Consider the following 19,032-nt stretch of genomic DNA (forward strand, 5'->3'; position numbering starts at 1 on the left):
TTAAGGTTTCAAGAGCAAGTAGGCTGGTGGGTACGCCACTGGAATCAATTATTAATGTGTAATTTGTCACTGATACTCAAAATGATATTCAATATTTGTAAAATATTTTCAGTCCCTTCTATAAAAGATTCCAAGTATTATGGTTTAATAAAAGATCCCAAGTGCTATAGTTTAATAAAACAATCCCCAAAGTAATGATAAATTTTATCAGAGAATTCAATATTTGTAGTTGGTAATTCTATTATAAAATGTTTTGTTGGCATGCAAAGGCAATATTGATATAAATAACCTCTAATTTTACACTGTAATACAAAGTTTTCTGTAATTTAGTAAAGTATAGTGATCTATAGAATGTATAGGGAAAATACAAAACATTTGAAATTTCCTGTATTTGTCCTATAAGTTATGAAATATCATTATAATGCTATATATAATCTTGCGTTTTGTCTATAATTGTACCTTCATAAATATACTTTCCGTAATTCAAGTTTCCTCAGCATACTGTAAATACTATATAAATAACAACCATATTATTTTTTTAAAAAAAGACATGATGAACCAATGTCTCACCTGGGTAAATCTAAATAAAAACTGATTGATTAAATAATATAGTAATAATAATGTCTAATTTGTGGGGGAAAAGGGAAGAACTAAAATACTGGATTTAAGTGGCATATAAATTTGGGATGTTGTTTCTTAAAGTATTTTATGATCTTTATATTGTTTTGGAAGAGGATAAAGATACTAACTTTAGATAATTAGATGGAAACTTTAGTTAGAAAGGTACTAACTTTAGGATAGCATCAAAAATAGACAACAAGGATGCCTGGGTTACTCAGTTGGTTAAAAATCTGCCTTTGCTTGACTTATTTCACTCAGCATAATCAAGCAGAGAGAGTCAATTATCATATGGTTTCACTTATTTGTGGAGCATAGCAAATAGCATGGAGGACAAGGGGCGTTAGAGAGGAGTAGGGAATTTGGGTAAATTGGAAGGGAAGGTGAACCATGAGAGACTATGGACTCTGAAAAACAGTCTGAGGGGTTTGAAGTGGCGGAGGGGTGGGAGGTTGGGGTACCAGGTGGTGGGTATTATAGAGGGCACGGCTTGCATGGAGCACTGGGTGTGGTGAAAAAATAATGAATACTGTTTTTCTGAAAATAAATAAATTGGAAAAAAAAATCTGCCTTTGGCTCAGGTCACGATCTTAGGATCCTGGGATTGAATCCCTTATCAGGCACTTTGCTCAGCAGAAAGCCTGCTTTTCCTTTTCTCTCTGCCTGCCACTTCCCCTGCTTGTGCGCGTGCAAGTTCTCTCTCTCTCTTCCTCTCTCTCTCTCTTTCAGGTAAATAAATAAATAAATAAATAAGATCTTAAAAAAAAACAGATAAGCAGAGGAAAAAATGGAAAGGGAAAAGGAGTGAGAAATAAGAGGAAGTTACAGTAGAAGTGGGGCACATAGAAATGGATCTGAACGGAAGAATAAACATTGTTAAAATGTCTATACTGCCTAGAGCAATCTATACCTTTAATGCCATTCCGATAAAAATTCCACAGGTATTTTTCAAAGAGCTGGAGCAAATAATCCTAAAATTTGTATGGAATCAGAAGAGGCCCCAAATTGCTAAGGAAATGTTGGAAAAGAAAAACAAAACTGGGGGCATCACATTACCTGATTTCAAGCTTTACTACAAAGCTGTGATCACCAAGACAGCATGGTACTGGCATAAAAACAGACACATAGACCAGTGGAACAGAGTAGAGAACCCAGATATGGACCCTCAACTCTATGGTCAAATAATCTTTGACAAAGCCGGAAAAAATATACAGTGGAAAAAAGACAGTCTCTTCAATAAATGGTGCTGGGAAAACTGGACAGCTATATGTAGAAGAATGAAACTTGACCATTCTCTTACACCATACACAAAGATAAACTCGAAATGGATAAAAGACCTCAACGTGAGACAGGAATCCGTCAGAATCCTACAGGAGAACATAGGCAGTAACCTCCTCAATATTAGCCACAGCAACTTCTTTCAAGAAATGTCTCCAAAGGCAAAGGAAACAAAAGCAAAGATGAACTTTTGGGACTTCATCAAGATCAAAAGCTTCTGCACAGCCAAGGAAACAGTCAAGAAAACAAAGAGGCAACCCACAGAATGGGAGAAGATATTTGCAAATGACAGTACAGACAAAAGGTTGATATCCAGGATCGATAAAGAACTTCTCAAACTCAACACACACAAAACAGATAATCATGTCAAAAAATGGGCAGAAGATATGAACAGACACTTCTCCAATCAAGACATACAAATGGCTATCAGACACATGAAAAAATGTTCATCATCACTAGCCATCAGGGAGATTCAAATTAAAACTACATTGAGATATCACCTTACACCAGTTAGAATGGCAAAATTAGCAAGACAGGAAACAACATGTGTTGGAGAGGATGTGGAGAAAGGGGAACCCTCTTACACTGTTGGTGGGAATGCAAGTTGGTGCAGCCTCTTTGGAGAACAGTGTGGAGATTCCTTAAGAAATTAAAAATAGAACTTCCCTATGACCCTGCCATTGCACTCCTGGGTATTTACCCCAAAGATACAGATGTAGTAAAAAGAACGGCCATCTGTACCCCAATGTTTATAGTGGCAATGGCCACGGTCGCCAAACTGTGGAAAGAACCAAAATGCCCTTCAACGAATGAATGGATAAGGAAGATGTGGTCCATATACACTATGGAGTATTATGCCTCCATTGGAAAGGATGATACCCAACTTTTGTATCAACATGAACAGGAGTGGAAGAGATTATGCTGAGTGAAATAAGTCAAGCAGAGAGAGTCAATTATCATATGGTTTCACTTATTTGTGGAGCATAACAAATAACATGGAGGACATGGGGAGATGGAGAGAAGGGAGTTGAGGGAAATTGCAAGGGGAGGTGAACCATGAGAGACTATGGACTCTGAAAAAGAATCTGAGGGTTTTGCAGGGCTGGGGGGTGGGAGGTTGCAGGAACCAGGTGGTGGGTATTATGGAGGACACGTATTACATGGAGCATTGGGTGTGGTTCATAAAAAATGAATTCTGCTATGCTGAAAAGAAAAAAAAGAAAGAAATGGATCTGAACACACGAATAATTACTGCAATAATTGTTGATTAAACTCTTTTAATCAACAAAGAGACTGAATAAAATAATCAAAATGCAGCCCTGTGCTGCTTACAAAGACATACCTAAAAACACAGAATAAATAATGTTAAGTGAAAGAAGCAAGTCATAGAAAAAAACTTACAGTATGATTCTACTCATACAAATTTCAAGAACAGGTAAAACTAAAAAAATTATTTAGGGATAAAAGCAGTGGAATGAGTATTGTGCAATTCAGTACAGGGGTTACATCTGGGGAGAGAAAAAGGGTGAGATGATGGGACTACATATGGAGCTTCTAAGGCTCTGGGAATGCTCTATTTCTTAGGTGAAAGATGAAAATAAAGGTAGTCTTGTGACAAAACATACAGAAGCAAGAACTCAGCCCCCGGGCTCCTGACAGCATAGCCCAGGCAACCAGGTGAGGAAGCAGAGGCTCTTAGAGAAAGTGCTTGCACAGGAACTGCTATCTCATCCTGTCTGTTACTCCTGCCATTAGCCTCAGGCTGTCTTTACTTCCGAAGACAAACTAGTGACCACTACCCAGGCACACTGGCTGTTTGATGGCCTCAAGTGCTCTCAGGTAAGGTGAAGGAAGCTTGGGAGCCACTGTTCTGGAACGTCTGTCCCTTGGCTTCATGCCGTGCTGGCTTCTGGAGAATCTTTTAGCTTCCAAAAGGCAATAGGAGGAATGGGCTGGTCAGCCTTCAGTAGACAGTCCAGCACTTTCCCTCTTTTCAGTGTCTTAAAATAATGTAGGTTTTTATTTTTCTCTTTTACAGTCTTGCAGAGGATGTGATCATATCACACAGTCAAATATTCTCATCTTGACTACCTGACAGATCAACTCTCTCATTTAAGAGATTCTTCATTTTGAGATGTCAGAACTGTATCTTTCACCAAACACAGTTTTCTCAAACATTAGTTGCCCTAGAACATTTTTTCTCATACTCACCTGGCTGACTAATTGAAACATAGATTGTGAGCTCTACTGTTGATTCAGTAGATTAGTGATTGGGCCCGAGAATCTGCCTTTCTTGCCAGCTCACAGATAATGCTGATTCTGCTGGTTTGTAGATGACAGTTTGAGAACCACTGACCTCAAATGTTTTATCCTCTCAAGGTATTTCTGAAGATCTATCTTCCCCATTCTCTGACTGAATACTACACATAGAACCCCCCACCCCCATCTGAGGAGCACATTCACTTCCTCAGCATCCTCTGCAGAGCTGCTTTCACCTCCTGGTTCTTGAGGCTGTAGATGAGGGGGTTCAGCAAGGATGTGATCACACTGTACTGAATAGAGACCACTCGTTCCAACACTGAGCCTGAGGCAGGGCTGATGTACCTGAATAGAGCTGTCCCATAGAACAAGAGCACCACAGTGAGGTGGGAGGAGCAGGTAGAGAAGGCTTTGGCTTGGCCCTCAGAGGAGCGGATGTTCAGAATGGCAGAAATGATTCTGGAGTAAGAAAAGAGGATCAGGGGAAGTGTCAGCAGTCCCAGAAATGCACTGGACCCTGACAGAAGGAATTTGTTGGCAGTGGGATCAGTACATGACAGAGGGAAGAGTGAGGGTAGCTCACAACAGAAATGGGAGATAATGTTGGACCCACAGAAACGTAACTTGTGGATGAAAAGATTATTTACTAGTGAGTTCAGAAAACCCATTACCCATGCTGCACTAACCATTACCATGCAGAGAGGCTTGTTCATGACCATGGTGTAGAGAAGGGGATGGCAGATGGCAGCATAGCGGTCATAGGCCATGGCAGAGAGAAGACTGGCTTCAGCACACCCAGAGAGAAGAAAAAAGAAACTCTGGGTGATGCAGCCCCACACTGAGATGCTTTTCTTCTGAGATAGGAAGTTCTGTAGCATTTTGGGCATAGTAACTGAAGAGAAGCAGATATCTAGGAAGGACAGGTGTCCAAGGAAAAAATACATGGGGATGTGGAGGTGAGAATCCCCTCTGATCACCAGGATCATCACCAGATTCCCCATCAGGGTCAGGAGGTAAATCCCCAGGAACAGCACAAAGAGCAGAGTCTGGATGTGGTAGTTAGCAGACAGCCCAAGGAGGATGAACTCAGTGAAGAAAGTGAAGTTGTTCATGGTCTTTTATAAATTCCATTCCTAGAAAGGAATCAACTGTATTACAGAATCTGAGTAGTTTCTAGTAATCAGAATATCACTCCCATACCCTAAAACTTTTCAAGAAATACTCCTTTCAGCTTAAAAATATAAAAAGTAAACAAGTTGAGTGTTTCCAGTTGTGACTGCTATGGGTTGAACTGTATCCCTTCCTCTCCAAAAATATGTTGGAAGTCCTAACCCTCAGTACTTCACAACGTGACCTTACTTGAAACGAAGATAACTGCAGATATGATAAATTAAGATTAGCTCATACTGGAATAGGGTGGGCTCTTAATCCAATAGGACTGATGTCCTTATAAGAAAGAGGAGAGCACCATGTGGAGACACACACACAAAGGGAAGACAGCCATGTGACAAAACAAGCAGAGATTGGAGTGCCGCAGCTGCAAGCCAATGAATGCCAATGATTAACAGCCACCACCATAAGCGAGGAAGAGGTAGGGAAGGATTCTTCCATACAAGTTTCAGGAAGAAGTAGTCCTACTGACACCTTGATTTCAGAGTAACAGCCTCTACAACTGTGAGACAATAAAATTCTATTGTTTTAAGCCAGTGTTTGGTACTTTGTTATAACAGCTCTAGGCAACTATTAACAGTAACGTTAAAGATTTCTGCCCCTTGGCCCTTCCTAACTGATCTCATTAATTTTGTCAGTGAATATAGCAAACATCTGGGAACCTAAATCAAATTACATTCTTTGACCCTTGAGAGTATATTTATGAAAACAAATAAACAGCATGCTTCAAATGCAACTGTTCCAGAAGACAGACATTTAGTTGCAAGTCTTTTTACATTTAGGTTTGGATTACAAAGCCAAAAACTACAGAACTGACCATCTATTGTAGACAGTCTGAGTTTTGGATAAAGATGTGGAAAGGGACTTGGAAAATGCTAGTAGGGGTTGTATGGGACTTTCCAAACATTTCAAGATCCTTCAGGGGTACTCTGCCTATTGAAGCCTGTACTGGCAAAGTTGGAGAAATGTTTGTGGGAATGGGTGGACATGCCCCAGAAAAGCTTGCTCTGTCCTCAAGCCCAGGAGGTCAAGTTCTCACAGCATCTCAGAGTAGGGATATGAAGGCTCACAGAGATGAGGTGACTTTCTCTGCATTGCAATTTATCAGCAGAACAAGAATTAAACAGAACACTCTGTTCTCAGTCTTGTGCTCTTTCCAACACAACACAGCCAGCAGAGGGATGACATATTTTTTGAGTCATTTAAAGTACTCTTGACATATTTTTGAGCCATTTAAAATATGCTTAGAGGACTATATAGCTGTGTCTTAAATATAGCACTATGCTTAAAATTAAAAAGCTGGACCTGAGAGCTATGTGAACTTGAGCAAGTCATTTAACCCTTCTGAAGGACAATTTTTCACATGTTCAAAATGGAACAATTACATCTGTCTCATGTGGTTGACATGAACTTATTGAAAAGGCTTTTCAGTGGTTAAAGACAAATTTCTGAAGAAACCATTCTGAGGAGCTTTCATGGAAAGGAACTGACTACTAAAAGAAGGGATAGAAAGAAATGGGTGAGCCTTGCCCTTTTTTGGGAATATTAATGGCTAGTGGCATTGCTCTTAAGATCAAGAAAACTTCTCAATCATAAAACTTTTTAATCATAGCAATGGCATTATTGGTAGAAATCTACCTCTGAAACTTTCTAAGAGACTGAACTACCAGTCTGTCCTCTCTGCCCATTATTCTTGTTTAGAGACAAGGAATATAGCTTAATGATCTCTTGCTATCCCTAAAGCCATAAGATCTTGGAACTCTAGTGAAAGTCAGGTAAGAGGGAAGGATAAGGACTCCTTCTGTTTCCTTTACTCCTGCCATTTTTTTTTATTGTGTTATGTTAGTCACCATACATCATTAGTTTTTGATATAGTGTTATAAGATTCATTTGTTTACATATAACACCCATGTGGGAGAATGCTGTCCTATTTTCCATCTAAATGCCCCCTTGACAGCTCCTCCATGCCAAAAGAAGGACTGCCTTAGTGTCAGGAACCAGGAACATGAATAGAGGAGACAGATCCCATATGAACAGAAGTACACATAGATCAACATCTCATAAGATTCTACCCCCAGGGGGGAATAAATTGGTCTACTTATTTACTTTAGACAAGATATTTCTCTTGTGCTTGATTTTGCTTCTTTTTCAATACCATGAGGTCAGGATTCCTCCCAGTTATGCAAACCTATGAAAATTGGACTTTCACACAGTTAGGCAAGTGGGACGAGACAGTGCTTTATCTAGGTCTTGGGCAAAGTCAATTTTATAACCTGATATTTTCTAGGATCAGACCCTGTGCTGTCAGTTCTAGCTAACACCTAAAGGGCTGGCATTCTCTGCACTGGGACTTTCTGGGCCTTGCTAAAAGCCACCAGTTCCTGTCAGTCTTTCTGTAGTAACCTACCTGAGTCCTGAGAAAAGCTCCTGACCAGTTTGTAGGAGTCTTATATTTCTCCAGCCCGATTTTCTTTGGCTATCTCTTTGCCAAGATAACCCTGGGAGGTGAACATGAGGAAATACACCAGGGAACCTGCTCACTGCCCATGGGGCAGTATCAGAGTCATTTGAGATCTTGTGCTGACTTTGAAAGGTTGGCTGTAATTTGGATGTAAGGGTACAGAAACATTTCCAGGAGGATCACAAGGCATGATGCAGAATCTGACAAATAAAACTCATTTTGGGTTTTCTCAACCTTAGCTATATGAGTAGGTGCACAGAGAGGCATGAGTGTGCCTGCTAGCATGCACACACACACACACACATATACACACAGACACACACATACACCCCTACATACTCATGTAAAGTCTAACTTTCCCTTTTCTATTTTGGATATATTCCAAACTCTATTGTCTTCAGATGTGTAATGGTTTTTTCCATCACATTCTCCTCACAAGGCCTCGCAAGAGCAATTAGAGCTATGAGGCAGGAACTCTTAATTTTCTTGATTTCCCATTTACAAATGTATTTCTCTGACCTTTCTTTAGTAGATGTATCTGCCTTGGGTCCAAGACTAATACCTGTATATGTATTTTAATACCCATTTCATCCTGAGTCTCTGGGTTCTTCTCCTTCAACTATGCCAATTATCTGTTTTTGTCATTTGTTTCTTTCTCTTTCTTTCTTTCTTTCTTTCTTTCTTCCTTTCTTTCTTTCTTTCTTTCTCTCTTTCCTTTTTTAAGATTATTTATTTATTTGAGATATATATAGAGGGAGTGGATGCAAACTGGGGGAGGAGTAGTGGGAGAGGGACAAGCAGACTCCACACTGAACTCAGAGCCTGACATGGGGCTCTATCCCAGGACCCTGAGATCATGACCTGAGCCAAAATCAAGAGTTGGTTGCTCAACCAACTGAGCCACCCTATCATCAGTTTCTTTCTATTACTCATTTGTACTAAGAATACAAACATATTAAAATATGCCTCATATTTAAAAGTATCCAGTTGACCCTCATTTTTCACTGGGGGTGAACTGATTTTACGTCTCATTACTTACTACTCTACTTCTCCCACAGCCACTTCTACTGAAAGTCTAACTTCACATATTACCTGCCAAGCATTTTTACTTTTTATTCCACAACATTCTGAATTCTGTATCCACCATTCCTTTTCTCTCATGTTGCTAGTGACTTCTACAACCAATATGAATTTTTCTACTGATACTGGGATGTAAGAGACATTACATTTCAGTCCTCATTTTCTAGGGTTTACTAAACATCTCATCTCTGGACTGTGCATAGTTAAGAAAAAGTTGGGGAGAAGAAGTGATTTTTTTTTTTGAGCCATCAAGAAAACAGCCTTACTTTAGAAGGAGTCTGGAATTCTTCCTCAATAGGATAAGGTTAGAAGGAAGAGTGGTTTCCATTAGTGATGGATACCTTTCTTATAAGCTGTAGGGCACCAGTTGATAATGGGTGACTACAAGTAATCACATTGCATAAACATAGCATAAACATGTAAATATCAATTCACTTTGTTTAGGGATATCAGGTTTAGAAGTATTACATATAGCATTACAATTTACTTATTTGTTTATTAATACATAAAATAACTTTTCACAAAATAAATTTGATATGGCTATATTAAATTTAGTATTGTTAGATTAAAAAGTACAAGTATTTGAAGGAAAGTGACTGAGGGACACTTGGATGTCTCAGATGGTTAAGCCTCTGCCTTTGGCCCAGGCCATGATCTCCAGGTCCAGGGATGATGATGATGATGATGATAGTGGAAATGATGATTAGGATGATTTTAGAGAGAAAGCAAGCAAGCAGGGGGAGGGGGAGAGGGACAAAAAATCTTAAGCAGACTATGTGTGGAGCATAGAACCAGATGTGGGACTGTGAGATCATGACCCGAACTGCAATCAAGAGTAGAACGCTTAACCAACTGAGCCACTCATACAACCCCTCTTAAGTTTTTCTATGTACATCATTGTGTCATCTGGAAATGAACATAGTTTTACTTCCTCCTTTCCTTTCTGGATTCCTTTTATTCCTTATTCTTGCATAGTAGTCTCAGCCAAACCCTCCAGGACAATGTTGAATAAATGTGGCAAGAATGGACATTCTTTTCTTGTTCTTCATTTTAGGGGCAAAGTATTTAATCTTTCACCATTAAGTTTAACATTCCCTAAGCATTTTCCCTAGGTGTCTGCAGTTTTCTTGTGATGTCTTTGTCTGGTTTTGGTATCAAGGTAATACTGGCCTAATAGAATCAGATAGGAAATGTTCCCTCTTGTTCTGCTTCTTAGAAGAGTTTGGGAAGAATTAGTATTAATTCTTGTGCAGTCTAGGATAACCCTATTTCTAAAGTGTGACCTTTTTATGGGCCCTTAAATTCTCAAGTGTTTGATGTGGTTCTTGGACTCTGGATGGTCATTACTTAGTAGCTCTCAATCATGTGGAATCTCCTACTAGAGTTGTTTTCACAGCCTCCTGCAGTAGTGGTGCTTACTTCACCTACTTCAACTTCATTTAATGATGATTCATGCACAGCATGATATGAAACAAAGGCTCATGGAGATCTATATTCAAATTTCTGGAATTCTTTATCTATGTATCTCTTCTTTCTAGCTCTACCCCACAAATCCCACTCTTTGTTCTTCTTGAACTCAATCTGTGTCTCCTAAACTCAGCAACACTGCCATTTTCTGTTTGTTTTTTCTCCTCTCGTATCATCGTTTAAAAAGTGCCTCCAGTGGGAAAGGTAGGACTCACCTTATCTGTTTCCTGTATCTCAGGACTCAAAGTCCTAAGCTTTCTGTTTTCCAGTAAGGGATCTTTTTTTTTCCCGGATATTTTGTTCATTTTTCTTGTTATTTACGGGTAGAGGGACAAAGCTGGCATCAGTTACTCCATACAGTTAGTCATGGAAATCCCATGAAGTAGTTTTGATTGTCTCCTATGTGGTAGATATTGTTTCAGATGCATAAAGTACAGATGAAATCTCTGCTCTCAAGGTGCTTACATTATATTGGGGAGGACAGAATGTAAATACAAATGTACATAAATATTGTTAGTTGGTGATGCATGGTAGAATGGGGGAGGGTAGAATATTTAATATAGCATATTTAGGAAATAATTCTGTGAGAAGAATACTCTTGAGGAAGACCTACATAAAGAGAAGGGATAAGCTGTGTGAATATACAGAGAAAAATGTGTCAATAGAGGAAAGAGCAAGTGCAAAACTCTTGGATGGGGAGAAATCTGGAGTCTTTGAGAAACAGTAAGAGGGTCATTGTGATTGGAGTATAGTAAAGGAGGGAAAAATGAGAGAAATTAGGTCACCAAGCCCATAAAAGCCAAATTTGGTAAGTCTTGTAGATCAAGGAAGTGTGAATTTTAAATGTGGTAGGAAGCTATAGATTTTTCTTCTTTACCTCTTTAGGGGAATGATATAATCTGTTTTATGATTTTTCTAAAAAGTTGATCAGTCTGGTTTCTTTGTAGCTTTAAGGGACAGTAATGGAAGCAGTGAGACTAGTTAGGAAGTTATTGCCTTATTACTAGCTAATATTCAGCTAGTATTCATGACAGACAACAAAACCAAAATCCATTTTTATCTGTTGGGAATCCATTTTAATTGTTCTGTACTATTGCCTTCTGGTTATTAACTATTTTGAATACCAGTACTGAATCTAGGTGGGAGAAAATGGTGGCTTAAACTAGGTTGGTAGAGGTGGAGGTGATGAGATGTGTCCAGATTCAGGATATATTTGAAAACAGAACAAATGGGATCTGTTTATGTGTTGAGGAGAAAGAGAAAAAAGGAATCAAAAGATGATTCTCAGGTTTTGGATGAATTATGGTGCCATTAACTTAAATAATGAGTTCAATCTGAACTTATTTAAATACACCATTCAAATAAAAAAATACTATGAATGCAGTAACAAGCAGAAAAATGGTATGCTAATAATAAAAAAGAGGAAATACCAATGTTTAACAATTGTTTGAGAAATGTTAAATATTATTTATGATGAAAAATACATGCAAATATAAGAAAGAAGTAGCATTTTATGCCAACAAATTGATAAAGATTAAAATATAATTTAAAAACTGTTCTCAGGCCTGGCAAATAAACATTGTCAGACACTCTAATATTGTGTTGGTTTGGCTGTAAATTAATGCAAATATTTATGCAAGCATATGGGTAATATAAATCAAGATCATAAAATACTTATAGCACAAAGATAGGAGTGGAAATGTGAGAAGATAAGGGATTACAGTTTGAGTGTAAGCCATGCTTTCACCAACACAATTCATACATATATGGGAGGTGAGTGGGGAAGTCCACTATGGATTTTATTCCACTATAGATCTATAAGGGTCTGCAGTAAGAATTGAAAATAAAGGAGCAGGCGGCAAGCTCACATGTAAGTGTATGCCAATAACTATCTCAGTCTTCTAAGGGAGGGGAGATTGAGCATAGATTGTTCTGTGGATCCATCTCTCAAAGATGCAGGCAAGGAAGAGAATGGTTGCATCATGTTTACATCAGTTTATGTGACTTCACTTTATCTTTTATTAGGGTTTGAACTGGATAAGGATGCCCTTATCTGTTATGCCCATAAACTATATCCAAATATGTACACTTTGGAAAGTTTCTCTTAAGAATATTTAAAAAGTCAGGGTGGGGGAGCACAATGATGTTATTACTAACTATTTCTTTATTTAAAAAGTCATTAAGTCATGTTCATTCTATTCCTACCATATCTCAAATTTAGATCACTGAAGGAGAACCGTGTTCCACATGAGGTACCTGGTAGACTACATAAGCTCTGTACTAAACACTGTTTTCCTTGACAAAATCAGATTATGTCAATCTTTAGAATAACTGATGCAAGGGGTAATAATTATTGATATAAACCATTATCCATAATATACTTCATTTTGAAGTATATTTTTCTGAAAAATGATTTTTACATATTTACATCTCTAAAAATTATAAAATACTTCTCTTGTTCATCCGCTATACATTTCTCCTAATTTTTATAGAATTTATTATATATTTAAGATTAAAAGTTAATAATGAAAATGTGAAACAAACCAACAATATTTGTTATTTTGATTTGTAAGAAGTTAAGAAAATGCCCAAAAAACCCCCACCTTAGTTTTGGTTAATTCTTATACGGGTAGAAACACAATGTTTCATATTAAACATTTCATTAAAGAGGTCATATGAGTCAGCCTACACTTTGGGTTGTGAGCCCTCCACCCCATGAATCTTTTGTGACAAGAAGATAATTTATTTGCTTGAATATGTGTCAAAGGAACAATGAGAAGTAGACTCAGAAGGGGTTTGGCTGAGTGAGACCATCAGATACTGAATGAATTAACTGGCTTGATATCCTCAGGGTTGAGTGAAAACATCATTTTGAGACATCATTCACCAGTTTGAATTCCAACAAGGTCTCTCTATTCTAGTTGCCAAACATCTTTTTTTTTTCCAATTTATTTATTTTCAGAAAAACAGTATTCATTATTTTTTCACCACACCCAGTGCTCCATGCAAGCCGTGCCCTCTATAATACCCACCACCTGGTACCCCAACTTCCCACCCCCCCCGCCACTTCAAACCCCTCAGATTGTTTTTCAGAGTCTATAGTCTCTCATGGTTCACCTCCCCTTCCAATTTACCCAAAAGCACATACCCTCCCCAATGTCCATAACGCTATCCCCTTCTCCCAACCCCCCTCCCCCAGCAACCCACAGTTTGTTTCGTGAGATTAAGAGTCACTTATGGTTTGTCTCCCTCCCTATCCCATCTTGTTTCATGGATTCTTCTCCTACCCACTTAAGCCCCCATGTTGCATCACCACTTCTTCATATCGGGAGATCATATGATAGTTGTCTTTCTCCGTAGTTGCCAAACATCTTGATCTCATCCCAGACATTGGTTACCACCAGCAAACCTGAACATTTTTTTTCTTTTGAATGGTCTAGGGCAGGTCCTCATCAATCTCTATCTTTGCTTTCTGGCAACTAGGCATATCAATTTTTTAGATTACCCCGGGTTAGGTGGACAAAAAACTTCATTCAATATCATCTTTAATTAGCAACTAGTTTCCACTTTAAAATGTGTTTCACACTCTTATCTTTAAACACACATACACACACCACTTTGAGCTCTATAATATCAAAACTCTTTAACAAAACAGATTTGGACCTAGTCTGTCTACACTACTCCATCCTAATACTTATTTCTCATTCTTCACTAAATTTTCTTGCCAAATACAACAAAATAAGCAATCACACACTTAAACCTCTATTACCAAGACCCAAGAGGTTATTTCATCAAATAGAAAAAATTTTTGAAGTGATCAGGTTAGCCATTATCAATATATTTCATCACCCATTTTTTCATTGTCTCCAAACCAAATACAGTATGAATCTTTTATACAAAGAGAGACACAGTTATTGCTTCAACATTTTATGTAGAGCTACTTTCACCTCCTGGTTCTTGAGGCTGTAGATGAGGGAGTTCAGCAAAGATGTGATCACATTGTATGGAACGGAGACCACTTGTTCCAACTTGGAGCCTGAGAGGAGAGTCATGTATCTGAATAAGGCTGTGGCATAATACAAAAGCACCACAGTGAGGTGGGAAGAACAGGTAGAGAAGGTTTTGCCTTGAGCCCCAGAAGAACGGATGACTAGGATGGAAGATATGATTCTAGAATAAGAGAAGAGTTATCAGGGGAAGTGTCATAAATCCCAACAAAGCACATGACCCAGCAAGAAGGGCTTCGTTGGCAGTAGGATCACTGCAGGACAGAGGGAAGAGTGAAGGAAGCTCACAACAAAAGTGAGGTATGACACTGGGGCCACAGAAATGTAAAGTGTAGGTTAAAAGAGTGTTTGGCAAGGAGTTTAGGAACCCCACTGCCCATGCTGCAATTATCATTCCAACACACAGAGGCGTATTATAACCACACTGTAGAGGAGAGGGTGGCAAATGACTGCATAGCGGTCACAGGCCATAGCAGACAGCAGGCAGGCCTCTGTGCTCCCAGAGAATATGAGAAAGAAACTCAGGGTCACACAGCCCCATGTAGATAAGGGTTTTCTTTGAGTTAATAAATTCCAGAACATCTTGGGCATGGTTACTGAAGAAAGGCAAAGATCTAGAAAAGACAGGTGACCTAGGAAGAAATACATGGGTGTTTTAAGATGAGAATCATTTCTGATCACCAGGATTATCATCAGGTTTCCCATCAGGGTCAAGAGGTAAATCACCAGGAACACTGCAAAAAGCATGGTCTGGATATGAGGATTTCTGGACCATCTTATGAGGACAAACTTGGTAATGATGGTGACATTTTTCATGATTAAAGATGCTGGCCCTAGAAAGAAACATAATGCAATTGTCCTCTCAGATGAATAAGACTGTCTCTCCTATTTAAAAAAAATGTAACTTCCAGCTTAAAGGTATAATAAAAAAACTATGAGGTCAAGAAGTTTCCCTTTGGATAACCCCCATTACTACTTCAATTCTGTTGGCATGCAGCATTCCGAAGTACTTCCTCTGTAATTACTTCTTTGAATTTTAATACCCATTTATTCAGAAAATATTTAATAAGCATCCAAGTGCTGGGCACTGTACCAGATCCTGAAGATACAAAGTTGCTTGAGACATGATTCCTGCCCTCAAAGGGCTTAAAATTTAATAGGGGCAGAGAGACATGTAAAGAAGCAGAATAAAGCTGTAAAACATAATGCATAGGATACAGTTATGGCACAAATATAATCAATTATCTCTGGATGACCTGGTGAACAAAGAAGGGGTAAAGTTTAAGCCTGTTTTTTTTTCTTTTGCCAGAAACATTCAAATATTTAATAATTTTTAAAAACTTTTTTTTTTTTTGGGAGAAGTGTGGGGAGACAAGGAGACACAGGCCATCTTTAGTGAAAAAAAAAAAAACCAGGAAGCTTCACTGAATATTCAATTACATGCTGAGCTGTTCTCAATCATGTGGGTGGTGACAAGAAGGTAGAAAGATTATAAAAAAAAAAAAAAAAACACAGTCTTTACCATGAGTCTATTGACATCCTGGGTAATTTTTATGGAGGGAAGAAAATCCCATGAACTCCTCACTGCTTAAATAAGGAATATGCTCCATCGAGGTGAACTACCATGAGAAGTGTGGGTTACTGTGAGGTCACACAGGCACTTGGGGGTCCATGTTGGTGGTCCATGAAGTCTTTATGGGCAACATGCTTTTTATTTTTTGCTCTGAAATAATTTGTTTTAATTTAAATTCAATTATCCAACACATACTACACGATTAGTTTTATTTTTATTTATTTTTAAAATTTCTTTTCAGTGTTCCAGAATTCATTGTTTATGCACCACACCCAGTGCTCCATGCAATATGTGCCCTCCATAATACCCACCACCGAGGTCACCCAACCTCCCACCCCCCTCCCCTCCAAAACCCTCAGTTTCTTCCTGTTGACTGTTTCCTTCACTGTGCAGAAGCTTTTGATCTTGATGATGTCCCAAAAGTTCATTTTCCCTTTTGCTTTCCTTTGCCTTTGGAGACATATCTTGAAAGAAGTTGCTGTGGTCGATGTTGAAGAGGTTACTGCCTATTTTCTCCTCTAGGATTTTGATGGACTCCTTCCTTACATTGAGGTCTTTTATCCATTTTGAATTTATCTTTGTGTATGGTATATGAGAATGGTTGAGTTTCATTCTTCTACACATAGCTGTCCAATTTTCCTAGCACCATTTATTCCTGTCTTTTTTACACTGTTAGAATGAGACTGTCTTTTTTCCACTGTTAGAATGGCAAAAATTAACAAGACAGTAAACAACATGTGCTGGAGAGAATGTGGAGAGAGGGGAGCTCTCTTATGCTGTTGGTGGGAATGCTTAGTGCAGCCACTTTGGAAAACAGTATGGAGATTCCTTAAGAAATTAAAAATAGAGCTTCCCTATGACCCTGCAATTGCACTGTTGGGTATTCACCCCAAAGATGTAGTGAAAAGAAGGGCCATCTGTACCCCAATGTTCATAGCAGCAATGGCCACAGTCACCAAACTGTGGAAAGAACCAAGATGCCCTTCAACAGACAAATGGATAAAGAAGATATGGTCTATATATACAATGGAATGTTATGCCTCCTTCAGAAAGGATGAATACTTAACTATTGTATCAACATGGCCAGGACTGGAGGAAATTATGCTGAGTGAAATAAGTCCAGCAGAGAGACTCAATTATCATATGGTTTCACTTATTTGTGGAGCATAAGGAATAACATTGAGGACATGGGGAGATGGAGAGGAGAAGTGAGTTGGGGGAAATCAGAGGGAAAGACAAACCGTGAGAGACAGTGGACTCTGAGAAAAAAACTGAGGATTTTGGAAGGCGGGGGCATGGGAGGTTTGGTGAACCTGGTAATGGACATTATAGAGGGCATGTATTGCATGGAGCACTGGGTGTGGTGCACAAACAATGAATTCTAAAACACTGAAAAGAAATTTTTTTTAAAAGTCCATTGATTCTTCTTGGTTTATTCTAAACATGATTCTGAGCACAGGGTGGTCTCCCAGATTTCTCCCTAACATGTTTTGTTACTCTTTTGTCTCCTCATTATTATAAAATTTCCTCTTTTAATAACCTCCTGCAGTATTTATGCTTTGGAGTCATCATCTAGCATTCAGTGACTCCAGAGCCTTATTAGTGGCCTCTCTGTATGTAGTTTTCCCCATTCTGTGTTGACTTGCAGCTGCTATAATTCCTTGGGCAAAATTAAAGTGGTGCCAGGACTTTTGCTTCAACTAGGATGGGACTGGAGGAGATTAGGCTAAATGAAATAATTCAAACGGAGAAAGTCAACCATCATATGGTTTCACTTATTTGTGGAACATAAAGAATTGCGTGGAGAATATTAGGAGAAGGGGAAAATGAAGGGGGGGGGAATCTGAGTAGGAAATGAACCATGAGAAACTATGGACTCTGGGAAGCAAACAGAGAGTTTTAGAAGGGAAGAGAACGGGGGGATTGATGAGCGTGCTGATGGGTGTTAAGGAGGACATGGATTGCATGGAGCTCTGGGTGTTACACACAAACAATTAATCATGGTACAATACATAAAAAACTAATGATGTACTATATGGTGACTAACATAACAAAATAAAGGCAAATAAAAAAAACCAATTGGTGGCAGGAATAGCCTGAAATCCTATGCATGTAGGATAGAGAGGTAGACAGACAGTTAGATGATAGAGATGAAAAATCTCCACTCTACTTATAATCAAAGTCTTGCAAGCTAAAACCAGATGATGATATGACTCTACACCTATTTATTTGGAGATAAACTATTTAAAACTAAAAATAGCCAGTGCTGGTAAGATTTGGTGAGACTTATATGCCCTTTTACATTGTTGGTAGCATTATATGTTGGTATAATACTTTTGGCAATATGAAATATAAAATCTCTCTTTTGGGAAATTATCTTAAATACATGCTTCACAAGAAGAGAAAAAAAAAAACTATGTATGAAAATGTATATTCCAGGGTTGTTTTCAAGACATTACCACTAGGACAAACCTAAAGATCTAATTATTGGAGAATAGCTGCTACATTTCAGTAGAAACACAAGACAATATTATCTAATGATGAAAATAATTACAGAGAGTCAGAAACAAAATATCCATGACACATAGTTTAGTAAAAAGATCAGAATATATAATTACTATAAAACATTAGATTATGTGAAAATATGCACACAGTAGGGTTTTATATGAAGTTAAAAACAGAAAAAAACAGCTTTTAGGGTGGTAAGAGAATGGACAATTGGTTTGATTTTTACATTAAAATATGCTTTTTATACTTTCAATTAAAATATATTTTGGCGTGGATAATATATGAGCCACACTGCACTTTTTTGCTTCAAACTCAGCATTTAATTAAACCCCATTCCAATAAAGAATATACACCTCTTTTCCCATTCTATTTCTGCCTTGCACGTTCTGCAACAAAATTGAATTTGGTCTAAAAAGCCATTTCTTTATATCAGGGAGATCATATGATAGTTGTCTTTCTCCGCTTGACTTATTTCGCTAAGCATGATATGCTCTAGTTCCATCCATGTTCCAACCATGTGAAAAAATAATGAATACTGTTTTTCTGAAAATAAATAAATTGGAAAAGAACAAATAATCCAACCCAAAGAGGAAAAAAAAAAAGCCATTTCT

The 19,032-nt window shown here is 38.2% G+C and overlaps 1 protein-coding gene and 2 pseudogenes across 1 annotated transcript; all 3 read right to left on the reverse strand.

Moving 5' to 3' along the window:
* Nucleotides 1-3,792, reverse strand: part of LOC122890949 — a 43,467-nt pseudogene extending 39,675 nt beyond the window's left edge.
* Nucleotides 3,793-4,355: 563 nt separating this feature from the next.
* Nucleotides 4,356-5,267, reverse strand: LOC122890950 (olfactory receptor 8S1-like). Its single transcript, XM_044226375.1, has one exon. The coding sequence runs from the start codon at nucleotides 5,265-5,267 to the stop codon at nucleotides 4,356-4,358; it is 912 nt and encodes a 303-aa protein (XP_044082310.1).
* An 8,977-nt stretch (nucleotides 5,268-14,244) lies between these two features.
* LOC122892372 lies at nucleotides 14,245-15,156 on the reverse strand (annotated as a pseudogene).
* Between the last annotated feature and the right edge of the window lie 3,876 nt (nucleotides 15,157-19,032).

The sequence above is a fragment of the Neovison vison genome, chromosome 12, assembly GCF_020171115.1.
Source record: "Neovison vison isolate M4711 chromosome 12, ASM_NN_V1, whole genome shotgun sequence".
Taxonomy (NCBI): Eukaryota; Metazoa; Chordata; class Mammalia; order Carnivora; family Mustelidae; genus Neogale; species Neogale vison.